This window comes from Bos indicus x Bos taurus, chromosome 27, assembly GCF_003369695.1.
Source record: "Bos indicus x Bos taurus breed Angus x Brahman F1 hybrid chromosome 27, Bos_hybrid_MaternalHap_v2.0, whole genome shotgun sequence".
In the NCBI taxonomy this organism is placed as follows: domain Eukaryota; kingdom Metazoa; phylum Chordata; class Mammalia; order Artiodactyla; family Bovidae; genus Bos; species Bos indicus x Bos taurus.
The window spans coordinates 14,588,607-14,615,112 of NC_040102.1; the positions used below are offsets into that span (position 1 = coordinate 14,588,607).

The 26,506-nt window shown below is 44.7% G+C and overlaps 1 protein-coding gene across 3 annotated transcripts in view; it reads left to right on the top strand.

Annotated features, from left to right (window-relative positions):
- The window catches only part of STOX2 (storkhead box 2), a 197,594-nt gene that overhangs the window by 159,824 nt on the left and 11,264 nt on the right, over nucleotides 1-26,506 (top strand). The window contains exons 2-4 of one of the 3 annotated variants that reach the window (XM_027530124.1): nucleotides 1,255-1,374; nucleotides 17,165-17,317; nucleotides 23,649-25,914. In XM_027530124.1, coding sequence (XP_027385925.1) covers nucleotides 1,350-1,374; nucleotides 17,165-17,317; nucleotides 23,649-25,914 — 2,444 coding nt within the window. In that variant the 5' untranslated portion in view covers nucleotides 1,255-1,349. Of the gene's footprint in view, nucleotides 1-1,254; nucleotides 1,375-17,164; nucleotides 17,318-23,648; nucleotides 25,919-26,506 lie in introns of those variants that run through there. The other 2 variants (XM_027530125.1, XM_027530123.1) reach the window with 2 other exon arrangements.

The following is a 26,506-nucleotide window of genomic DNA, read 5'->3' on the forward strand; positions in this document are numbered from 1 at the left end:
AGGCACAGCGATTCTTAAAAGGAAAAGAGAAAAAGCAGAGAGAGCAGCGCTGTAAAAGAAATCGTATGCACTCATCCCACCCCGTGCAATTCCGGTGGCGGTGGGAGCCGGGGGGCTCCGCACGCCGGGAACGAGCTCTTGACACAGTGACCTCATTCCCCACTCCGCCCTCCTGGCGGCGGAAGCCGCGCCGGCTCCCCGGCCGCCTCTGCTGCAAGGCCGCTGGCGCCGCGTCCGGAATGATGCGACCCGGGCTTGCGAGGACTTGCCCGGCAACTGGAATTTATGACAAAAGAGCTCGCTGCAGCTAAACTTTGATCCAGGGTACGGGGTCGCACTGCCTGTTACACACAGGAGGAAGACACGTCCTTCTCTGCCATGAAAAGCCAGCCTTAAAAAAAAAAAAAAAAAAAAAAAGGACCCCCCCCCCAAAAAAAAGAGCGCGCATGTGTCAGATTTATAATTACGAACTGGTGAGTATACGTTGCCAGATCAATGTTCATGTGTGCGTGTTTTCTCCAAGTCCGGAGGCATCTGCCCTTTTTCCTGTTTTTATGATGAAAAGATCTGCATTGGTGCTCATTGCATGGTAGGGGGCCCGGGCCACCCTTGGAGAGGACCATGTGCCCCTGGCGGCCCCCAGCCCCCCGAGGGGGCGCGGCGGGGGGTGCGATCCCAGCCCCAAAGTCTCTGCACCAGCACAGACAAAGGAGCCCATACTGACAGTCGGAGGCTGTAGCTTTTCTTGGAGTGATGACTCATTTCGGCTCACAAAGGATTCTGGGCAGGGTAGTGAGGAGTCAGGTTGGCTGATCCACGCCTGTGACTTCACTTTGCAGAGGACAGGCAGCAGAGGAGACACTGCCGATTCCCAAGGCACTGCAGTGGGCTGTCGGCTCAGGGCCCCCAGGGGCCAGTGATGGACGGGGTTGGGCATGGGCTGGGATGCCAGCTGTTGGGGTGAACAGGAGGGGAGAAGGGGAAAGAAGATTATTTTTTCCCCCTAAAATCATGACTGGTAAAAGTCCATTCATAAAGCCTTTTCAAGGTGCTTTTGGTGCCAAGCTTTTGAACTGAACTTGTGCCAGTATCTCCAGACCTGAATTGTCAGAAGAGCTGAGAGTTCTTTTTTCAAGTAGATGTACTCAGGTAAAGTACCAGATCCCTGTGGGGTCCATGGGCCCTCAGTAGCCCTTCTGAAATGCTCATTTAGAATATTATGACTGGAAAGTTTACTCTCTCTTCTTATTCCAGATTCTAGGACGTCCGTTTCTGTTACTGGCTCCTTTTTGTGCCTGAATGCTAACCCCTAGCATGCACCAGGCTTTAGCGCCAAAGCTACCTGGGGGATGGAGCCAGTCCAGAAAGGGCCAGGTAGGTCTCCCCTCGTTTTCTTTCAAGAGTGGTTGTGTGCAAAGAAATACGGTCAAATGTCTGCAGCCCCTTGGATAAGGGTGTCCTATCCCCTGAAATGTGATCTTGCTGTGATAATCCCTCTGCAATCTCAGTCTTAGGCAGGAGAGGTGCCCCGTGGAGGTGACCGAGAGATGCCACCTCCATAGCCTGATGCATCTCAGCCTCACATCAGAAACCAGAGTCAACTGTAGGATATGTGAATTGGAAATAATTAAACAGCTCCACATTCCCATCAGCTGTAATATAGCTCTTTCATCCCCTCTGATGGAGGCATTCCAGTAAACATTATTTGCAAACTTTTTCTTCTCGATGTCATCCCTAAATAACGTTCATGTGTTATTTGGCCTGTTAACCTATATGCGATGCACTGAAGTCCAGAAAGCCTCATTTATATGTGCAGGGGCTGTTTCCAGCACTAACATCAGACAGAGGTTGCTATTAACGGCTCAGGAAGTAAGCGTATCTCATCATCATCTGTTTTAGGATCCAGGTGATTACAGGGCTGTTTTCTTACAACATCCATGGACTTTTCACACAAAAGCTCTTTTTAAAACAACAACAACAACAAATGGTGAGACTATAAAATTTGGTTCTCAAAGGGACATTACATGCTCCAAAGTGAAACTTGGCAAATCTGGAAGCATGGTTTTAGAATCTCATCAAATTGATGGTTTTAGCACTTTCTAGTAAAAAATATTTCTGACAGTCATAAGTGCAATTTGTGATAATAACTAGAACATTTCAAAATAGTACAAACCCTACCTTGGGCAGGCCCCTTGAACTCTCTTTGCTCTCATATCCACCCCCATAGTTCACCCTTTCACTGAAGGAAAGAACGCTTGTTTCCTTTCTTCATTGTGAAGTTGTATCTTCCTTGTGACTAATACTTGGCATCTTCAAAGCAAAGTTGAGGATGTTGAGTCAGTTTCAAAGGATGTTTGGTCACGTCATACCATATTGAGAATATAATGTCCCCACACCCATCAATTCTGCTCATCCTTAAAGACCTTATTCAAAATCTGCCTCCCACAGAAGGGTTTCTCTGATTGTAGGAGATCATGTCTTAGTCCTATTATAGAATTAACTTCTCTAGATAGATAGATGTAATTAGACCAGAGTCCTATTATAGGAGTTAATCTGCTAGCCATTCAAGTGTTTTCTTCTTATATCTCTTCTAAGGATGTTTGAAACAGTAATTTGAACACCTTATAATTGCTTGTATTTTTACATGTTTATATCATGCTTCCCCATATAAATTTTAAGCCCGCTGAAGGCAAAGATGAAGATTTGTACCTTCCTCTACAATTCATTTCTCTAGCGGTTGCCCTCACATGGAAAGCGGGCAGTAAGTAGTTGATTAAGAACAGAGATGGTTCAAAAAGCATTAATTTGTCATAGAGGGTGAGAATGCTGTTTGTGCATTTTAACAGTCTTCTTCGGGATGGGTTAATGCTGAGGTAGACCTCAGGAGTTAAATGTAACTCTAGAAATGATGATTGTTCTTACTTTGAGGTATGTTTACAGATAGCAGCTTACACTGCTGGTAAAGGATTGTTGTTGTTAAGACCAGATGTGAAGGTGAGTCCCTTAAATATGGACACTGGTTATGATTTACTTGAATAGGAAGAATAATATTCTTGGACAAACTGTTCTTAAGTAGGGAGTAAGCTTCCATGGTGGCTCAGATGGTAAAGAATCTGCCTGTAATGCAGGAGACCTGTGTTGGATCCCTGGGTTGGGAAGATCCCCTGGAGAAGGAAATGGCAACCCACTCCAGTGTTCTTGTGTGGAGAATTCCACGGGCAGAGGAGCCTGGCAGGCTAAGGTCCATGGGGTTGCAAAGAGTTCTAATGTTTTGTATGGCAGTCCCTTTTTTGAATTCTATAGGATGTTTTCCCTAGAGGAAATGATCGTGGTGACTCTTTGCATCCCAGGTTCCATTAGAAATTATTTAACTCCTAGCATCACTGATCTTCAGCACATAAGGGTACTGAAGTGCTGCTGAGTTTCCTTTCCCTTTCTTAGGTAAAAGATCGGCCCAGCCAAAAATCTTAAAATAGGCCAATGTTCTCTATATCCCTGTGACTCTGTCCAAACAATTTCCCGTCTTTTAGTGTTTTTCTATTTCCAAAATCCCTGTGTAATGCATATTTCCCAATCCTTTCCAGCCCAATAATACATCCTAAATGCTATATGTTATAATAGGTTATATCTTAATTTTTCTGCCTCCCAGGCAAAATATTCCATTCACTCAGTGCCCATGCTCACAGGCAAGAATCAAGAGGCGAGCAATCTAATCAATCTAATTCATGCCAGAGTGAGAACGACTGCTGCCCTCTCTGTTTCCCACTGATGCCTTAGATTATTTCTTAAAAGCTTTTTTTAAAGGATCAAATTATTTTTTATTAGTAGAAATTCAAACATCATAAAAGAGTAAATGGAATAAATTTAGGTGGGCTTGGGGATGATCATTTTAATACTAACTGCTGCTAAGTCACTTCAGTCTTATCCGACTCTGTGCCACCCCATAGACAGCAGCTCACCAGGCTCCCCCGTCCTGGGATTCTCCAGGCAAGAACACTGGAGTGGGTTGCCATTTCCTTCTCCAATAATACTAACTACTACGTATTAAATATCTGTTATGTCTCAAGGACCATGTCAGCACTCAGCATCCATTATCTCATTTAATCCCTTCCATAACTCTATGAGGTGAGCATCACAGTGTATACCTTAGGAAAAAGACAATGAGACTCAAAAAAAAAAATGAATTAATTTGCTCCAAATGACACAGCTAATGAGGAACAGAACTGGGCTCTGAACTTAAAGTTTTGGCTAACAAAGTCCGTGGCCTCTACCACTGTCTTGTAATGCCATACTTTTGAAAGAAAAGTGACTTCTGGTACAGTGCATTGGGAGTTTCCTCTGTGTGTGTGCGTGTGTGTCTGGCTTTTTGTATCTCTCGTCCCTTTGTACCTGTCTATAGTTCTTTCAATAACAGTTGGAAGGGGTGGTAGATGTGCAGTCCTTGGGGAGCTGGTTGCAGTCATTCTGTATGATTTGATTTTAATTTGGGAATTATCAGTATATATTTTTGAACTGCATTTAATTGTTCTATTATGATTGTATTTTATAGAAGTTGGTCACAGTGTAGTTAGGACCTAAACAGATTAAGCAAAGACTGCAAAGGTTGAGAATTAACTATGGTGATTCTAACTTAGGAAGAATGAAAGAGAGTGACTCTGGAAATTTTAGATTGATTTATATTGAACTATAGTTGAGAAATAGCACCCATGGATTTTGGAGCATCTGCTATGTCTCTGTTGTCAGGCTAGGTTCCCATACGGAATGGAGACAGAAGAGAAGTAGCTTAAAATAGAAATTTAGATGCTGTCCTATGTGATGTGCTTATAACGAAGAAAAGGAAAACACACATACTACACAGGACTCCGGTTAGCCAAGTTCCTTACAGAGTTGGGGCTTCCCCGGTAGCTCAGTTGGTAAAGAATCTGCCTGCGATGCAGGAAACCCGGGTTCGATTCCTGGGTTGGGGAGATCTGCTGGAAAAGGGATAGGCTACCCACTCCAGTATTCCTGGGCTTACCTCATGGCTCAGCTGGTAAAGAATCCACCTGCAATGCGAGAGACCTGGGTTTGATCCCTGGGTTGGAAAGATCCCCTGAAGAAGGGAAAGGCTACCCACTCCAGTATTCTGGCCTGGAGAATTCCACGGGCTTTATAGTCCATGGGGTCGCAAAGAGTCGGACACGACTGAGCGACTTTCACTTACAGAATTGCATGACATCTGAGAGCTCTTATTACCTGTGGTCATCTAGGACTGGTATTTCACTGCGATTTTATTGCTGGAGGTAAACGGCCTTAACTTAGCTCTGGATGAGGGACTGGAGAGCGAGGAGACTGCTGATGGAAAACATCTCAGTGGTTTGTTGTTGTTTAGTTGCTAAGTCATGTCCAACTCTTTGCCACCCTGGGAACTATAACCCTCCAGGCTCCTCTGTCCGTGGGATTTCCCAGGCAAAAATGCTGGAGTGGGTTGCCATTTCCTTGCCCAATCTCAGTGGCTAGCAGGGTCTTACCTTGCCTCATCTCTATATGTAGTACCTATTTGTTCGACAGCATTTGAGTGCCTGACGTGTCAATAGGTTTATTCTGTAGTGCCTAAATATACACACCACGTGGGTTATGATGTGGAGACTTCTTAGCAAAGCTTTGTGAGTTGCAGAAACAGATAAATTGGCCCAGGGGCTCTTATTTCCATCCTGACTTTTCAGCTCACAATCTATTGTACTAGTGGCATGGTCTAGACGTGTTCGATCTTTGTGGTCAGAGATGCCAGTCATCATCCTTGCTGATGGTGAAGACAGCTCCTGAGCCAGGGAGCTCTCACTTCTCCCTATCCATCGATTGTCTTCCCTATCTGATTCTCCACCCTTTGTGGTTTGTCCATCTCTGCTTATCCTCAGACAGTTTGTTTATTTATTTATTTTTATCAATAGTCCAATCTCAGTAATGAGAGTGTTAGCTAATATGACTAATGAAAGCTTGTAGCTTGGGGAAGATAACAGGTTTCTTCTGCAAACCAGTGAAGCAATTGATTTGTCATTAGAGCTACCTAGTGCGTCTCTGCATTAGATGGACTGCGAAATAGGTGATAACGGTGGACACTAACCCATTTGTATTTGTGCACATGTGCCGTCTGCCACTGTGACCACTCTTATGTAACTCTCATTAGAAGTTTCTTCAGAGAAGGCAATGGCACCCCACTCCAGTACTCTTGCCTGGAAAATCCCATGGACGGAGGAGCCTGGTAGGCTGCAGTCCATGGGGTTGCTACGAGTCGGACACGACTGAGCGACTTCACTTTCACTTTTCACTTTCATGCATTGGAGAAGGAAATGGCAACCCACTCCAGTGTTCTTGCCTGGAGAATCCCAGGGACGGGGGAGCCTGGTGGGCTGCCGTCTGTGGGGTTGAACAGAGTCGGACACGACTGAAGCGACTTAGCAGCAGCAGCAGCAGCAGCAGAAGTTTCTTAGTAAGTCATAGCTGATCGACACCATTAACTGTAGTAATATTAACGAGACCTTCTTATTTACATTCTCTTTTGAATTAAAACAAGTTATTCAAGTAATAGCTGAGGAGTTAGATCTTTTTTACAAGAACTACACCAAGACTTGAAATAAAGTACCAGGGAGCTTTCGAAAGAATTTAGAGAGTTGCTAAATATTAAAAAAAAAATTTTATTGTCAGTGCCATTGATGATTGCAATTGAGATTCAACCTTAAATTTCTGAGATCAGTGGCATTAAGCCAGACATGCAGTAAACTGGTAAAAGATCCTTTTTCAGTGCCAGTTTCCTTTTAAATTTCCGATACAGACATTTGAAAGTCAAGTACCGTAATTTGATTTCCAGGGAAAGCTGCTTAAAATGAAGCATCATGTAAGTTGATGATGCTTATGTGTTCTGCCCTGCTGAAAGGGTATTTCTGTCTGCAGGAGGGTATATAGGAAGGGGCTGTGTGTGTTTTTTTTTAGAATGGCTTTAAAAAAAAAAAAAAAGAACATCTGTTAAAAGACCCAAAAACAACATATATACATAAAATCAGGGCTAATAAATTAATTGTAAAACACCAAGATTTGTGTGATGTTCTGCTTCTGAGAGCTGTTCTCTTAACCTCAGAGAGCTTATGATTTCCTCAGACCCAGGGGTATGGAAGATAAACCTTGGCAACATTCTTCATCCTCTGAACAGCTTGTTAAAGGAATAGACTTGTATTATCGCTGTACCCACCATACATTTTATAGGCATGTTTGACTGTTTTTATGAGTCATGGTATCTACTGCGTGTGGTAATTTTACTGGCATCTATAATTTTAACTTTAGTGTTAATGTTGGCACTCCAGAGAACAAAAAACAGGCACCCTTTGGGTCTAAGGAGCACGACTTTGAATTAGGAAAGAGTAAATTCTGAAGTCTTTATTACAAGGGAAAAATTCAGAGCTAATCTATTTTTCTGTCATTTTTAAAAATTAAATCCTACTTTTTCAGGTTGGATGGGCATTAAAATCGTTTTCTCCGGCAAGATGGAAATAGAGGTAGCCAGCAGTATTGTATTATGCTTTTATGCCAGAATTCTGCTGCCTTGATGGAGAATCAAAGAATTTGAGTCTGAAGGAATCTTTGAAATCGTGTCATCCAAACCCTCATCTTACAGAGAGGAAACAGACACAGAGTGGATAATTGCATTTTGTTAAAAGAGCCTAGGTCTTTAACAGTACCTCCTGAATGCCTTTTTTATTGGCAATTTCCCAATGATAAATTCGTACAGTTTCAGAACTACATTTACAAGGAGGTTGCTTTGTTTCATGAACTTCGTTAGGGTCAAATGTAACTTTTGAATCCTAAGTACAGAATGAATTGACATTTACAATGGAAAACAGCATTTAAAAACAAACAGGAAAACAGCATAATTCCAAGGGAATGCTAGTATTTGGTGGGGGGAAATTATTTAAAGAAGGCTAAGACAGAAGATGAACTTCAGGGTACTTGCAAGGTTGTAATTCATTGTGATGTGATCCACCTGGAAAAATTATGGCTTTCCTTTTCGTGTACAATTGCGTGAATATGGGTTCTTTAAGATGAAAGGAAATAGATATATGTTTGCTTTTCTGGTAGGTGTCTTTTGGAAAGCTGTGGGTGTCATCTGGGAAGGGACAAATGTGAGTTGCCATGGAAGTCATGCCTTCTTAGCTGCGTCCCCACCATATGCAAAGGTTGTGGAGCCGAGAGAACCTCAATTAGCAACTGGGGGGAAAGTGGCATTCATAGAAAACTGAGCTTTATTATAGTTCTTTTTTTTCCCTACAAAAAGAACCAAGATAGGAATAATTTTGGAACTCGAGTGCCCAGAGGTTTGGGGTATCTAAGAGGCACACTCAAATAGATTTCTTAAAAGGATGAATTATGTGAGAGAGGATTTTTAAAAACAATTCCAGCTAAAGTAACTGGCCTGAAGTTGGAAGGGAGAATAGATAGAGTTAAATAGTAAAAATGCACGTGCATTTTTCCTTATATTTCTGAGGTATAAGTCACCAGCTGTAGAAGATGAAAGAGGAAGTCGGCATATGGGTGATTTCTGCCTGTTGTCCCAGACCCTCCTTGTCAATTTCTCAGTGATGGTAATGGTCACCAGTTTGTTCCCCACAGTTGCACCAGAGTTGATTTTCCAACACAAACATGTCATGTATAGATAATTCCTCTGTATAAATATCAGAGTTCCTATCAGCATCAGGGGTAAAGTCTCAGCCTTCTGGTCACCCAGGATCTGGCTCCTACGGTTCTCTCCATCTCAACCCCCAGCCTGCTCCAACCCTGCCAGAGGACATCCCCAGCTCCCCAGCTCAGCCTTGCGCATGCTCACTCCCGCCTCTGGTCCAGCTGCTCCATCCTTCCCTCCTCCCATCACCATGGATGCGTTTATCTCCGCCCTCATGCTTCTCAGCTGACCTTACATGAAAGCAGTGGCCACATATTCACGGAGATATTTGAAATCGAATGTGAAATGTTTTTAAAATCGAAGATGTGTACTTAGAATTGTAATATTGCCACGCCTTCTCACATTTTAAATTCATTTCACAGAAGTTTGCTCAACGCTCACTCAGTCCAAGGCACTGTACTTGGCCTGATCCCAACGATCCTGGATTTGACAAATGTCCCCTGAGGACAGTACTTAAATGGATGTTTGTAAGAAAATAAAGCTGAAATAAAACCTATTTATCCCCGCTTTCTAGAACAATAGGACAGCATTATAGCAGTTTAGAAAGAATTGGCTAGCCCACAAAGTAGCTGTGAGCTTTTACAGGAGTTGTCTTTATGAATATGTTCAGAACTAATTCTGGCAGTAGAAAAATCCATCCTACAAATTAGACAAGTAACAATTCATCGTTTATGCAAAATGTGGTTGTTTCTGTAGATTATGGTGACCAGTAACATTATAGCAGTATTTATATTCCCTTGTTTTCTTCTTTGACCATAAATGTGGTCCACCTATTGGAAGAATTTTCTAGTAGCACGTTTTAAGAGTGACTAGTTGGCTCCTTAAGTAGGTTTGACCTAAGAGCCAAAGAAAATTATGGTAACCTTGAATAATGTGTTATGTTGTGTTGATCAATACCTATAATTCCTTTTATTCCCTAAGTGCAGGTCTTAATCCTCACATAATATATAGTTATTTTTTCTGTGGTAACTGCTGTGTTTTGGGGGAGAAATTAACAGGGAGAATCTTAGAAATTGCATGGTTAAGTACATTTGCTCTCTCATTAAATTTTGTGTTTGTTTTGCAAATTATTCAGCAAAATATATGAGTAAAATCATAACCCTTTAAGTACCCCGAGCGTTTCTTCAGATTTTGTTGTAAATGGAAATTCATTCATTCAGCACACATGTCCTGGGTGTCTAGTGTGGGCTCTGCTTCATTCTAGGCACTGAGAGCGTAGTGAGAACGTGGGGTTCACCTTTCCTTCTGCCACGGGGCTTGTGTTCTAGTGGGTGAGACAGACAGTAAAGCGGTACACAAAAGCACACATGCACGCAGTCAGAGAGTGAAGACAGGGGCTTGGTGAGGCCCTGGTACCAATTCCTGTGTGTGTGTGTGTGTGTGTGTGTGTGTGTGTGTGTGTGTGTGTGTTGGGGGTGGAGCTTCCACTCTACCAGCAAGTCTGCGACACCAGCTGAGTATCCTACAATTCACCGCAATTCCAACACCATCTGTCTGAACGCATCGGATCCCACGGGTTCAGGCCTCGGTCCACAGACTGCCCTCACCCCAGCTCACCCCAAGCCCGACTTCAGATGCCAGTGACAAGTCCAGATTGTGGCTGTGCTTCTGAAAGACCAGGCAGTGGATTGGAGGCGTCCATGACCCCCTCCTTGGGTTCAGTTACTTTTCTGGAGCAGCCTACGGGGAGAAACCTTCCAGTTACTAGAGTAAGTAATAGTTTAAAATAAGAAGATTGTAAAAGAATGCACTTCAGGAAGAGCCAGATGGGAGAGATACAGTGCAGGGTGTAAAGAAAGGACATGGAGCTCCATGCCCTCCCCAGGTTCAGCCCTGCCCCAATTGCCACATGCTCAGCAATCTTAGAAGCTCTCTGAACCCCATCCTTTGGGTTTTCACGGAGGCTTCGTAACATAAGCATGCTTGATTAAGTCATTGGCCATTGGGGATTGATTCAACCTTTAGCGCCTGTCTCCTCCCTGGAGATTGGGGGCTGGGCTGAGAGTTCCAGCCCTCTAACCACGCGGGTGGGCTTTCAGGTGGCGCTAGTGGTAAAGAACCCACCTGCCAATGCAAGAGACATAAAGAGATGTGGGTTCAATCCCTGGGTTGGGAAGAGCCCCTGGAGAAGGGAATGGCAACCCACTCTGGTATTCTTGCCTGGAGAATCCCATGGACCAAGGAGACTGGCGGGCTATACTCCATAAGGTTGTAAAGAATCGGACATGACTGAAGCGACTTAGCACGCACATACAACCACGTGGTTGGTTCTCCAACAAGGATACCTTGGTCTCTCTCATCACTTAGGAAATTGCACGGGTTTTAGGAGCTCTGTGCCAGACTTGAGGACGAAGACCAAACATGTATTTCTTATTGTAAACCGCAGTATCGGGTAACATGAGAGGGAGTGTGCTGTGGTTTTAGGATAGCATTAGATCTGGTGCCCTGGGCAGGGCTCCTCAAGGAGGCCCTGTTTAAAAGGAGACCCAGAGAAGGAAAAGCAGCCCGTCTGGATAGAAGTGCCAGGAGCCCCCCAGATGGGGGCTCAACAAAGACAGAGGCTGTGAGTGGGGAAAGGTGGGTGACTTCAAAGAACGACAGCAGTGGTGAGCCCTTCGCAAGGTGGAGGTGGGGAGGGGCTGGGGGGTCCTCGCAGAGCTGGGTGGACAGGCTCAGGCCAGTGTAGACATGGCAGGAGTCCCCACCTCCTAGGTGCAGCAGGCAGTGGAGAATTTCAGGCAGGGACGCGGCATGTTTTCAGTTTTTCTAAGAACTGTCTGCTCTGCAAAGATGGGAGTGTGCGGTAGGAGGGAGGGCTAGGAATCATCAAGCTATTGTGATGGACCAGGTGAGGGCACAGAGGCCTGGGGTAGGGGTCGCACTGGAGATGGATTGGAGAGAAGAGAAACATGTGGGCACGGTGGATATAGGATGGCTGATGGGGCTGGGGGTGGGACCGGAGTGGGACATGCTTTATCTTCAGTTCAGTTCAGTTCAGTCACTCAGTCGTGTCCGACTCTCTGCGATCCCATGAATCGCAGCATGCCAGGCCTCCCTGTCCATCACCAACTCCCGGAGTTCACTCAAACTCATGTCCATCGAGTCGGTGATGCCATCCAGCCATCTCATCCTCTGTCGTCCCCTTCTCCTCCTGCCCCCAATCCCTCCCAGCATCACAGTCTTTTCCAATGAGTCAACTCTTCGCATAAGGTGGCCAAAGTACTGGAGTTTCAGCTTTAGCATCATTCCTTCCAAAGAAATCCCAGGGCTGATCTCCTTCAGAATGGACTGGTTGGATCTCCTTGCAGTCCAAGGGACTCTCAAGAGTCTTCTCCAACACCACAGTTCAAAAGCATCAATTCTTTGGCCCTCAGCCTTCTTCACAGTCCAACTCTCACATCCATACATGAGCACTGGAAAAACCATAGCCTTAACTAGACGGACGTTTGATGGCAAAGTAATGTCTTGCTTTTTAATATTGCTATCTAGGTTGGTCATAACTTTCCTTCCAAGGAGTAAGCGTCTTTTAATTTCATGGCTGCAGTCACCATCTGCAGTGATTTTGGAGCCCCCAAAAATAAAGTCTGACACTGTTTCCACTGTTTCCCCATCTATTTGACATGAAGTGATGGGACCAGATGCCATGATCTTAGTTTTCTGAATGTTGAGCTTTAAGCCAACTTTTTCACTCTCCTCTTTCACTTTCATCAAGAGACTTTTTAGTTCCTCTTCACTTTCTGCCATAAGGGTGGTGTCATCTGCATATCTGAGGTTATTGATATTTCTCCTGGCAGTCTTGATACCAGCTTGTGCTTCTTCCAGCCCAGCATTTCTCATCATGTACTCTGCATAGAAGTTAATAAGCAGGGTGACAGTATACAGCCTTGACGTACTCCCTTTCCTATTTGGAACCGGTCTGTTGTCCCATGTCCAGTTCTAACTGTTGCTTTCTGACCTGCATATAGGTTTCTCAAGAGGCAGGTCAGGTGGTCTGGTATTCCTATGTCTTTCAGAATTTTCCAGTTTATTGTGATCCACACAGTCAAAGGCTTTGGCATAGTCAATAAAGCAGAAATAGATGCTTTTCTGGAACTCTCTTGCTTTTTCCATGATCCAGCGGATGTTGGCAATTTGATCTCTGATTCCTCTGCCTTTTCTCAAACCAGCTTGAACATCTGGAAGTTCACGGTTCACATATTGCTGAAGCCTGGCTTGGAGAATTTTGAGCATTACTTTACTAGCGTGTGAGATGAGTGCAATTGTGCGGTAGGTTGAGCATTCTTTGGTATTGCCTTTCTTTGGGATTGGAATGAAAACTGACCTTTTCCGGTCCTGTGGCCACTGCTGAGTTTTCCAAATTTGCTGGCATATTGAGTGCAGCACTTTCACAGCATCATCTTTTGGGATTTGAAATAGCTCAACTGGAATTCCATCACCTCCACTAGCTTTGTATATAGTGATGCTTCCTAAGGCCCACTTGACTTCACATTCCAGGATGTCTGGCTCTAGGTGAGTGATCATACCTTCATGATTATCTTGGTCATGAAGATCTTTTTTGTACAGTTCTTCTGTGTATTCTTGCCACCTCTTCTTAATATCTTCTGCTTCTGTTAGGTCCATACCATTTCTGTCCTTTATCGAGCCCATCTTTGTATGAAATGTTCCCTTGGTATCTCTAGTTTTCTTGAAGAGCTCTCTAGTCTTTCCCATTCTGTTGTTTTCCTCTATTTCTTTGCATTGATCGCTGAGGAAAGCTTTCTTATCTCTCCTTGCTATTCTTTGAAACTCTGCATTCGATGCTTATATCTTTCCTTTTCACCTTTGCTTTTTGCTTCTCTTCTTTTCACAGCTATTTGTAAGGCCTCCCCAGACAGCCATTTTGCTTTTTTGCATTTCTTTTCCATGGGGATGGTCTTGATCCCTGTCTCCTGTACAATGTCACGAACCTCCGTCCATAATTCATTAGGCACTGTATCTATCATATCTAGTCCCTTAAATCTATTTCTCACTTCCACTGTATAATCATAAGGGATTTGAGTTAGGTCATACCTGAATGGTCTAGTGGTTTTCCCTTCTTCAATTTAAGTCTGAATTTGGCAATAAGGAGTTCATGGTCTGAGCCACAGTCAGCTCCTGGTCTTGTTTTTGCTGACTGTATAGAGCTTCTCCATCTTTGGCTGCAAATAATATAATCAATCTGATTTCAGTGTTGACCATCTGGTGATGTCCGTGTATAGAGTCTTCTCTTGTGTTGTTGGAAGAGGGTGTTTGCTATGACCAGTGTGTTCTCTTGGCAAAACTCTATTAGCCTTTGCCCTGCTTCATTCCGTGTTTCAAGGCCAAATTTGCCTGTTACCCCAGGTGTTTCTTGGTTTCCTACTTTTGCATTCCAGTCTCCTATAATGAAAAGGACATTCTTTTTTTGGATGTTAGTTGTAAAAGGTCTTGTAGGTCTTCATAGAACCATTCAACTTCAGCTTCTTCAGCATTACTGATTGGGGCATAGGCTTGGATTACTGTGATACTGAATGGTTTGCCTTGGAAACGAATAGAGATCATTCTGTCGTTTTTGAGATTGCATCCAAGTACTTAGTGCAGTATAAAAACCAAGACGATGTGGAGGAGTTATTCAGAGCATCCACATTTCATTTGGTTCTCTAACCTGAGTTTAAAGTCGTTCCACATATTCAGCCTTATAGTGAAACTGAGCTTTTTCAATATAAATGCATTTCAGAGGCACTTGAGGCTTCCTTGCCTCTTACAGTTGGCAGCAAAGAAATTAACTGAGAAGACTGCTAAACGTTTGACCTTTGTTAGTTAAACTAAATTTCTGCTAAAAGCATAAGGACTAGCATGACCTAAACCAGTTGGTTTTGCTAATGGTCACTCCATTTTTACGGAAAGCTCAAGTTCCCTTTCCCCTATACAAAATCAGAAAATAGACAGACCCGCATTTAAAAGAAAATATGTAGTATTTTTGGATCTTTCGTCTTCTGAGACTATGATAATTATGATAGGCAAATTCTGGAAGGGGTTAGCGCCCCAAGCGATATACCGATACACTTGGAAGGCGCTTTGATCTCCCCACCCTTTGTCAGCTAACCCCATTGTCGTTTTCATCTGACTTATAAAATCACCCCATGTGGCCAGCCTAGCAAATCATCAAGAAACCTGCCTCCCTGCCCTCATCCTCTTCTGTGGAAGGTGGAAGGAGAGAGAGGAATGCACAGGAGAGATCATTAGAGTATCTATGACTGAGCTATGGGGCCACCGTGGGGAGGGGGGTTTGAACATCAGTCGCTCCAAACGCCCCCCACCCCCCAACTCCACTGCATCTCAGCACCACCAGTCATTCATCTTTCACACAGAAGCCTTTGGAATAAGGTTGTGTTTGAATGAAGGGTGGAGATGGTCCCGGCCCACATGATTCTGTCATTTTTGAGTCATTGATATGAACTGAGCTTCACTAGCCAGTGAGTGAAACTCAGATTCTGAGAACAGCCCGAAATTCTGTCTTCCATCTTCCACCCACTGCTACTCCGCCAGATATTTGCAAGACTCTTTCCAAGGTCTGTCTGTCCATCTGCGAGACTTACATGCCACAGGCCCTGGCAGTTCGTGGGTTCAGTTCCTGGTTTCTGCTGGTTTTTATCTCTACTGGCCATCTGCTGTTCTGGACCTGGGCACTCCTCCTCTGGTTGTAGGGGAAATGTCTCCTTCTTCTCAGACCCATCTTACAGAGAATGGAGCCACAGCAGAGCTGATTGGAGCCCCGAGGGATGCCGGGGAGATGGGAATACTGGACCGAGCTGGGCTTGGGGACAAGGTCGGGGGCCTTTGACCTGGGGTCCCACTGCTCCATCTGGTGCACCTCTTAGACTTACCCTCTCACCTCATGGTTTTCATCCCAGGCGCTGTTACCTGGTTTTATCCATCAAACCATCTGGTCCATTAAAGCAAGGTTCACGTTCTTTCCCAAAGGCCCTCGAGACTCCTCCCTGCCCCAATCAAGCTAGAAGTCATGTCTGGACACAGGAGGTGGTCCACCCCAGAGCACCCAGACACTGCTGGGCAGTGGAGGGGGGTTGCTCAGTGTCACAGGTTGGCCTGGATCCAGTTTTGGCGCGTCAGGGTGATTTATAACAAGGGTGAAATCCTACTTGGAAGCAGAGGAGGAGAGATTATGTAAATCCATATGAAAAAGAAGCTTCAAAGCTCACAGATACTCTGCTGAGAGCCTCACCTCCTTTCTGAACGGCCTTTCTCAAGCGAGACCTTACAGAACCCCAGGTAGGAACAGGTGGGCCCCAGATGTCAGGAGGGATTTCCCTGCCCTCCACCTCTCCCTCTGCAGGGGGCTCCCCTGCCTGCCCGCAGAAGCCTCTCTGGGGAATGCTGGAGATCCTTTCTCAGAACACGACTTGAAAATCACACTGTGATACAAGATTGCAGCAAGGGAGACAGTTACGTGTGCCGAATGTTGCCACCTCCCCGAGAGCCATGTGGGGCCCCTCCGCCTGCTCTTTCAGATCCATGTGTGCGGGAGGCCACAGGTCCTACTGGATGGTAGGCCCATCCTCCACGTGGCCACTGGCATCTCTTCCTGAAATTCACATCTGACTCTCTCACTCCTTGAATTCCCTCATAGGATGAAGCCCTTGGGCACTCAGTTCTTTGCTCATAGTTGTCCCCCTTCTCTGCGGCTCCCCAGAAAATAGCCCTGCACCTCGCAGGCTGCTGGCACACTCGCACTTCAGCCCCAGATTCAGGTTATATGACCTCAGAAAAACCTTCTCTCACTTCCTGCGTCTCAGTCCCATCCTCACCTCCAGGTGTGTTCGTCACCCTCCCCCTCTGCCCCAGATTATTGTTCAGCCTTCTGCATAGGGAACTTTTCGTCTGTCTGTCTGTCTCCTCCACGTACATAGAAACTCCTTGAGGGCAGAGATGTTGGTGGGAGGGAGCTTATTCACTCTCCAAGGTGCTTCTCAAGCCCCCAGAAGATGCTGATGTGCAGAGAGCACCCAGCGTTTGAATGAATGAATCTTCAAGGTACCACAAGTGCACTTGTCGAGATGTGCATGACAGTTATTAAACAAATCAGTTCCAAGTTAAAAAAAAAAAAAAACAGAGATCATTGGGAAAAAGCTTCACAGTTGCACACCTTTCAGTAGTAAGTCTATTCCAACGAGAGCTCAGGTTTTAAAGGCAAGTTTTCTTTGTGGAGGCAGCTGAAGCTTCTGCTGTTCTGTGCAAGTCTTTCCACCTGAGTGCACGTGGCTGTGGCAGTAACACATTTCAGGGTTGAGGGTTGATTGTATTTGCAGCACAGGGAATAGGTGAGTCATGGGAGGGGTGTGTGTGTGTGTATGTGTTTGGAGGGGTGTGTATGTGTGTTTGTGACAAGTGGCTGGGTCTTAACGAACTGCTTACTTGGTAATTGTCTTTCTGCAGGTGATGTATCACCAATCAGCATGTCTCCCATCAGTCAATCTCAGTTTATCCCACTTGGGGAAATCCTTTGCTTGGCCATCTCCGCAATGAACTCAGCAAGAAAACCTGTCACCCAAGAAGCACTGATGGAGCACCTGACCACCTGTTTCCCAGGTAACGGGAAAAGGGTGATATACTTTCCAAATGGATGCGCACTCTGGCCACCCTGGGACTTTATATGGACACTTCATCCCATGATTAAATTCAATAGGGAAAAAAAAAAGTCTTTGCCAAAACCAGTGACTTTTCTTAGCTCCGCAATTAAAAATCAAGGCATCAGTGTTACTTCAAAAATAATTTGCCACCTTCAACTGTAATAATTTCTCATTGGCATTGAGGGCAAGAAACTAAATCAGAATCCACAAAGAAGTCTGTGAAAACTACCACAATTCCATTTAACCTTTACAGCTCAACCTTCCTAAAGTACGTGAGCATCTTGATTCGTGGCAGGTTTTGTTTCCTGCCTGCTTTCTTTCTTTTCTTCCTTTCTTATCTCCCTTCTTTTTTCTTTTCTTCCTTTGATTTTCTGCTTTTCTTTTGGTGTCATTTAATGGCACCCCACTCCAGTACTCTTGCCTGGAAAATCCCATGGACGGAGGAGCCTGGTAGGCTGCAGTCCATGGGGTCGCTGAGAGTCGGACACGACTGAGTGACTTCACTTTCACTTTTCACTTTCATGCATTGGAGAAGGAAATGGCAACCCACTCCAGTGTTCTTGCCAGGGACGGGGGAACCTGGTGGGCTGCCGTCTGTGGGGTCGCACAGAGTCGGACACGACTGAAGTGACTTAGCAGCAGCAGCAAGCTACTTCAGAACAGAACAATTTAGAAAGCTTAATACTCTTCAAATTCTATTTGAAAAATGCATTTCAATGACAGTTCTAAAACTTTGGAAGGATTTAGCTATCATATTTATATTTTTGTTTTTTAAAGCTTAGACTGTTTACTTTTCATAGTTTACTATTTGAGAATAAAGTTTTGAAGTGTAGCTGAATATTATTAAAATAGTCAAACTTTTATTTCTAATGCATGTTATAAGTCCAAAAAATAGTCTAGATTTTGACCTCTATTCCTGTTTTGGACATTCACATTCTAAAGAGTTTTTAGTAAAGTTTTCTAGTGAAAATATCTGTAGGCTGATACTTAAGCCCTTTTATCATGCTTCTGTATTGCTTGAATTTTTTAAAAGAACTTTTATATACCAGTTCGCATTACAGAAATATAGGTATTTTTTAAAAGATCTGAAAAGAACAATTGTTGCTTTTCAGCTTTCTAAATAGGTCTGCATACTATTATATGTCGAGTGGGTAAGCAACAAAGTCATACTACATAGCACCAGAAACTGTATTTGGTCTCCTGTGATAAACCATAATGGGAGTGAATATAAAAAGAATATATATATATATGTATATATATATGTATGTATGTATGTATGTATAACTGAATCACTTTGCCATAGAATTAATGCAACATTGTAAATCAACCAAATTTTAATTAAGAATAAGTAAATAGGTCCTCATCCCTCCAGAATGATCAGTTAAATTGGACCAGTACATGTTAAGTTGTTACACACAGATCTTCCTGGGAGGAAAGTGACTGCTTATGGACTTGACATTGGCTTTGGAGTTTGCTGGAGACTGTTGGCATGATCTATGCTGTATTCTGTCTCCAATTCATCCCCTTAAATCGCTTCCTACTGAATTCTCCCTCGGTCAGCGTCCTTCACGAACACAAAGAAATCATCTGAAGAAACCCATTAAGTTTTCAGTCTAAAGTTCTTACCATACAGAACATGAGCACGTGTGCTCTGTTCCAACAGTTGTCAGACTTGGCAAGATTAAAGCAATATGTGTCTAAATAACCTCCCATCAGCATGCAGTATATTTAAATAGCTATTTTTGCTTTGGGAGATGGAAAGATATGGATAAGGAGAAAGGTCAGATTCCAGCCCTATATTAATATAGAGCTCACCTTTGCTCTTTACACCAACAGAATCTGAACTCATGATGAACTTTGGGAATGGAATCTGGACGTGATGGAATATGCAAACCTTGACAGTCTCCATCACAGCCATCCCTTTACAAGTGAGCCCTACAGATTTCTAGTGGAACCCTGAACTTCATAGATAATTGGAAATATCTGTCATTATACTCAGGCTTAATAGTAAAATAAAAATCGTAGACATCAGTGACTTTCAGCTAAAGCTTTGAAAACTCCCAGTTAAGGGTATGGAAAACAGATTGGACAGAGAATGTTTCTACTTGGTTTTTTCCAATTAAACATTATTTGATTGATGTGCTTGAAAATCCCCGTCAAAACTTTAGCTGTAAATTCTCTCTGGAAACTCTTATTCCTTCATTTGTGAACAACCAGGAAGCATGTTCTTCCTGGTGAGTAGACATGATTACATTGCAGTCACGATTCCGTGTAGTTCCCTGAGTTTTCTAAGATCAGCACTTGGAAGGCCTCCAATCAGCAGATTCTATAGTACAATGAAATTTTTGTCTTATAGCTATAATAGCTATAGCTATTTTTGTTATAATAGCTGTTTTTAATGAATGACCCTTCAGCTTTCCTTTATTGTAATAGCGTAGTAACTTGTCAATCATGAATTCTTCTAAATGAGGCTTACCATTTTTTGAAAAACTTCCGTTACCAATGTTGGTCAAAAGTACGCTACCATGTAGGACAGAGTCAGTTTCAAATATGAGTTTGTCATCTGGTGCTGTGGTTCGCAGCTCTAGTGGTCGTCGTTCGTGAGACTCTAATGTGAATAATGTCTTATTCTGAGAGTTGGATTCTGTGTGGCTGCTGCCCCCTGAAGTTGTTCAGCAGAACTAGAATAGTTCGTAGGGCTACTCACAGGGTAGAAAAGCTACGTTGTTCCTCTTCTGTGCAAGCATTTTCTGTTGTATATTGGCTCTCACAAATTGCAAATATATGGCTTGGGTTACAACCCAATTCAGTTCAAACTCATTCTTGTTTTGAGCAGAAACTATCATACAATGTTTTAAAATTTTTTTGATATTATATCAGCCTTAATAACCAACATACATTTGCATACAAATCAACATACATTTCTCAAGAGGAGAGCCTTAAACAAAAAGGAAACCTTGCTGCTCAAAAATTAAATAATTATGTTAAACAATACATCATTCAGAAGTACTGTTAACCTTTTCTACCTTGGTCATGAAGGGTGCCTTCTGAAGCATGCATGTGTACTAAGTCGCTTCAGTCATCTCCAGCTCTTTGCCAGCCCATAAACTGGAGCCCACCAGGCTCCTCTGTCCATGGGATTCTCCAGGCAAGAGTTCTGGAATGCGTAGCCATTCACTTCTCCAGGGGGTCTTCCTGACCTGGAGCTGGAACTTGCATCTGTTACATCTCTGAATATGTAGATTCCATCATACATGGACTCTCTCCCCTTGAGAACTGCAGGCCATTTCTCGTGTTTTTGTATTTTACTTTCATAATTTTGGAAGGACTGGGGGAGCCTAAACCTCTCAGCTTACCCAGTTATTCTAGGCGGTTACACAATGTTCTTTGATGGTAATCGGGGTTTCCATGGGTCCTGACCCAAAGTTGAGACTACTGATAGCTAATATTTGTGAGCATTCCCTATGTAAGGCACTATTCTACATACATTAAACTCATTTAAACTCACAGCATCCCTCTGAAGATAGGTACTATTGCTGTCCTGCTTCCCTGGTGGCTCAGACTGTAAAGAATCTGCCTGCAGGGCGGGAGACGTGGGTTCTATTCCTGGGTCAGGAAGATCCCCTGGAGAAGGGAGTGGCTACCCACTCCACTATTCTTGCCTGGAGAATCCCATGGACAGAGGAGCCTTGCGGGCTGCAGTGCATGGTGTTGCAAAGAGCTGGACATGACTGAGCGACTAAGCATGCACAGATTAGTATTGTCTACATTTTGATGACACTAAGTCGAGGTTCAGACTGCCTCAACTACCAGCTGCAGTAGTTCTCTAGAGCAGTCTTAACAAAGTCCAGACATCTATTATCTTACAGTTCTGGATGCTGCAATTCCAAGATCAACATATTGGCAGGGTTGGTTGGTGTCTTCTGCGGGCTGTGAGAGAAGAATCTGTCCCAGCCTCTCCCTGGGGCTAGTAGTTATCTGCCTTCTACCAGTTCCTCTTCTCATTGTGATATCTCTGTGTCCACGTTTCCCCTTTGTAGAAGAACACCAGACATAGTGTGCATCAGGGCTCACTCTAATGACCTCACTTTAACTTGGTTATCTCTATAAAGACCCCATGTCCAAATAAGGTAACATTCTAGGCTACTGGGGATGAGGACTTACATATGAATATGGGGGGCAGGGGGACTCACACTTAATTCAACCAGTAACATCAGCCACCAGTGGTGAAGCTGGAATTTGGATCCTTGCAGTCTGACACAGGAGCCCGAGCGTTCAGTCTCCCCTGAAATTGCCATTTTTGTGGGTCAGACATGGTTGCATATTGCCAGGATGATTCCACCTGACCTATTTCCAAATGATATCATTCAGGTCAGTCTTCAAAGTATGATCACCCTTGATTTGTGGCACTGAGGAAGAGAGAACATTAAAGAAATTAAATGTGCTACAGCCTGGAGAATTTATACTCTCTGAAGAATGCATGTTCTTAATCGTCTCTTTAAGCGTGTTAAGACAGCGCTTATATGTGCACACAAAACTCTGAAAACAGTCACTGTACAAAAGGGTATCTGTGATTTTCTTCTGGAACATCTATGTAGAGAATACAGCAGTTTGAGACTCGGTGATCAGATGGATTTAGAGCCTCTGAGCTTTCACTGGTGTGTTTATTAGAGCTCTCTATGAATTTGAAAAATTCATATTGCTGCCACCTTCCTTTTGCTGGCTTATGACAGGAGGGAGGAAGGTCTCACCTAAATACCACCAGTGCTGTCATCACATTCAAATTTGAAGATGATGATTTCAAAATTGGAAAGTACATCCTAAACAATGGTCAAGTCTAGTTGCCCTTTTATATAATTTATAAAATTAAGTTTATTAAATAAACTTAATCTTGGAATGAGCATATGGAGCAGCTTCAAGTGTATGTGGTAGCCTCTATATATATTAGATTGCTTTTCAATACCAGGATGGCTCTCTTAACCATGACTTCCTAGTTGCTTTTTTTTTTTTACTTTACAATATTGTATTGGTTTTGCCATACATCAACATGAATCCACCACGGGTGTACACGTGCTCCCCATCCTGAACCCCCCTCTTACCTCCCTCCCCATGCCATCCCTCTGAGTCATCCCAGTGCACCAGCCCCAAGCATCCTGTATCCTACATCAAACCTGGACTGGTGATTCATTTCTTATATGATATTATATATGTTTCAATGCCATTCTCCCAAATCATCCCACCCTCTCCCTCTCCCACAGAGTCCAAAAGACTGTTCTATACATCTGTGTCTCTTTTGCTGTCTCACATACAGGGTTATCGTTATCATCTTTCTAAATTCCATATATATGTGTTAGTATACTGTATTGGTGTTTTTCTTTCTGGCTTACTTCACTCTGTATAACCGGCTCCAGTTTCATCCACCTCATTAGTTGCTTTTATTGAAAGTCTTTTCTGTAAACTTACAAGATACTGAAAACGTTTTTTCTTCATTTAAGGATATTCTGCCTTTGGGACATCTCTGGCAGTCCAGTGGTTAGGACTCTGCACTTCCATTGCAGGGGGGTCTCAGGTTTGATCTCTGGTAGGCAAACTAAAATCCGTCATGCCATGCAGGGCAGCCAAAATAAAATTCTGTCTTGAACAATTAAGTTCAGTAAAGGTTTATAACAACAGTAGCCACCTAACTCCATCTAGCATCCATTTTTCTCTTCCCAGCTTTTATCTTTTCCTGTTCTGTTGGTAGTACAATTCTATAAGAGTTATCAGAGAAACCAGGATTCACGTTAAACTTAATGAACACCTTTGAATCCTGCTTAGTTGCTGTATGATGATACTTAGAAGCTGGGCAAAATTAACAGGATTCTGTCTTAGTCCATGTGGACTGCTATAACAGAATACCATGGACTGGGCGGCTGAAACAACAGACATTTATTTCTCACAATTCTGGGACTGGAAAATCCAAGATCGAGGCACCTGCAGATTCAGTGTCTGGTGAGAGTGTCCTTCCTGGTTTGCAGACAGCCATACCCTCACATTGCAGAGAGAGAGAGCTCTAGTCTCTTCCTCTCCTCATAAAGGCACACCACGAAGGCTGCAAGTTCATGACCTCATCTGAACCTAATCACCTCCCCAAAACTCCCACCTCTTAGTAGCATCGCCCTGGGGATTAGGGCTTGAACATGGGGATCAGTTTAGGGGGGCACCATTCTGTCCATAAGCAGACTTAAAACACTCCAGAATCAACCACACCCCTCTCCTTCCATTCTCATGAGTGTGTCCTTTGGTTTCAGGTGTTCCCACCCCAAGCCAAGAAATTCTCCGGCACACGCTGAACACGCTGGTCCGGGAGAGGAAGATCTACCCGACTCCTGATGGCTACTTCATCGTCACTCCACAGACTTATTTCATAACTCCTTCCCTCATAAGAACTAACAGTAAATGGTACCATCTGGACGAGAGGATACCTGATCGGTCTCAGTGTACCTCTCCCCAGCCGGGGACCATCACGCCCTCTGCCTCAGGCTGCGTCAGGGAAAGAACGTTGCCCAGGAACCACTGCGACTCCTGCCATTGCTGCAGGGAAGACGTGCATGCCGTGCACGCGGCCACCCTGCAGAGGAAGCCCGCCAAGGACTGCAAAGACCCTTACTGCCCTCCTTCCCTCTGCCAGGTGCCAGCCACTGAAAAGAGTAAAAGTACTGTCAACTTCTCGTACAAAACGGAAACCCTCTCCAAACCGAAAGATGGTGAAAAGCAGTCCAAGAAATTCGGGCTCAAGTTATTCCGGCTCAGCTTTAAGAAGGACAAGACCAAGCAGCTAGCCAACTTCTCCGCCCAGTTTCCTCCCGAAGAGTGGCCCCTGCGAGACGAGGACACGCCGACCACCATCCCTCGGGAGGTGGAGATGGAGATCATCAGGCGTATTAACCCGGACTTGACCGTGGAAAACGTCATGCGGCACACTGCACTGATGAAGAAACTTGAAGAAGAGAAAGCGCATCGGAGTAAAGCCGGGTCCTCCGCCCATCACAGCGGAAGAAGTAAAAAGAGCCGGACTCACCGCAAATCCCACGGAAAGTCTCGGTCGCACAGCAAGACGCGAGTATCCAAGGGAGACCCATCCGATGGTTCCCATCTGGATATCCCAGGCGAGAGGGAGTATGACTTTTGTGATCCTCTTACCAGGGCCCCCCGGGAGGGCTGCTTCATCATCGAACACAAAGGGGATAACTTCATCATGCATAGCAACCCGAACGTGATTGAGTCTCATTTCCCCATGACCCCAGAATGGGACGTGTCTGGGGAACTGGCCAAAAGGAGGACTGAAATGCCTTTTCCTGAGCCTTCCAGGGGAAGCTCACACTCGAAAGTGCACCGAAGCCACAGCCATACCCAGGACCGAAGATCCAGGAATGAGAGATCCAACAAGGCCAAGGAGAGGTCCAGATCGATGGATAACTCTAAAGGCCCTCTGGGTGCTTCTTCTCTGGGGACGCCTGAAGACCTGGCCGAAGGCTGTAGCCAAGATGACCAGACCCCCAGCCAATCCTACATTGACGACAGTACTTTAAGGCCTACACAGACTATCGGTCATCAAAGGGCTCACGTTTCGTCTGCAAGCTATAAAGAGGTGTGTATTCCAGAAATAGTCAGTGGCAGCAAGGAACCGCCCAGCGCTTGCAGCCTCTTGGAGCCAGGCAAAGCGCCAGAGAGTTTGCCATCCTTCGGTGAACTCAACTCTTGTCCAACAAAGACGGCTGCAGATGACTATTTCCAGTGCAACACTTCCAGTGAGACGGTGCTCACGGCGCCGTCCCCTCTGGGGAAGAACAAAGAGGACCACGACACTCTGACCCTGGTGGAAGGGGTGAAAAAGCTGCCTCTGTCGGACAGGCAGGCCCCTCATTCCTCCAGGGAGCCTGCAGGGCACAAGGAGGAGTCGCCAAAGGGGCCGGGCGGGGGTCCAGTCGCTCCAGGCACGGTAGTCGAAGGCCTTGCCAACGGACGCCTCATCCAGCATCATGGCGCCGAGCCCAGCACCCTGGACAAGAGGAAAGAGATATTCAGCAAAGACACACTGTTCAAACCTCTTCACAGCACCTTGTCTGTAAACAGCTATCACAAATCAACCCTGTCCCTCCTCAAATCGCACCCGAAGACCCCTGCCGACACACTGCCAGGCCGATGCGAGAAACCAGAGCCGTCCCTGGGGACCTCGGCCACCCCTGCCCTGCCGGCCTCCCAGCGTCAGCAGGAGTCAGTGGGGAACCAGGAGGCCTCTTTCGACTATTACAACGTCTCTGATGACGACGAGTCTGAGGAAGGGGCCAACAAGAACGCAGAGGAGGAGAAAAACAGAGACGATGTAGGTACCATGCAGTGGCTTCTGGAGAGGGAGAAGGAAAGAGACTTGCAGAGGAAATTTGAGAAGAACCTCACCCTGCTCGCCCCAAAGGAAGCCGACAGCAGCAGCAACCAGAGGGCCACCCATTCGGCACGTCTAGACAGCATGGACAGCAGCAGCATCACAGTGGACAGTGGATTCAACTCCCCACGGTAGGGAGCGGCGTCTGTGCGTGCACACAAACGTCCACCGGGGCCTGGGGCTTTATGCAGGTTAACTCAGAGTTTCTAATTTCAGTCTCAGTTCTGTGAAAGAGGGTGAAGAGTTGTGTGAGTTGTATTGTTAACAGCCTGTTTCTGACTTCTTTTTCAGGAATTGAAACAAATGTTTCTGCAGCTGTAGAGATCACCAATCTGGACTGGTGGGTTGGCTCCTTCCCGTCCAATCTAAGACCAACATTTCCCAGTATTTCGATGTTGATATTGCCACCATGCTGATAAAGGAAGGGTTGTTCGTTTTTTTTTTTTTTTTCTTTAAGTCTTTCAAAAAACAGTAGTTTTTTTGAGTAAAATGAGTAGTCAGTGTGATGGTGGGAGGTAGGGGTTGGGAATAACTTGATTGACTCAAAGATGGGGAATCCATCTAGTGAGAATATAATAGCTCATCTCACAACCTCTGCAGCAGATCTAGAAGCTTGTTATCGTCTCAACCCTGACTTTCTGTGCAGCCTGCACCCCTTGCTCTCATACACCTTCCTCTCACCACTCAAAAGTCTGCAGGCACGTGGAACTGGTCCCGTCCCAG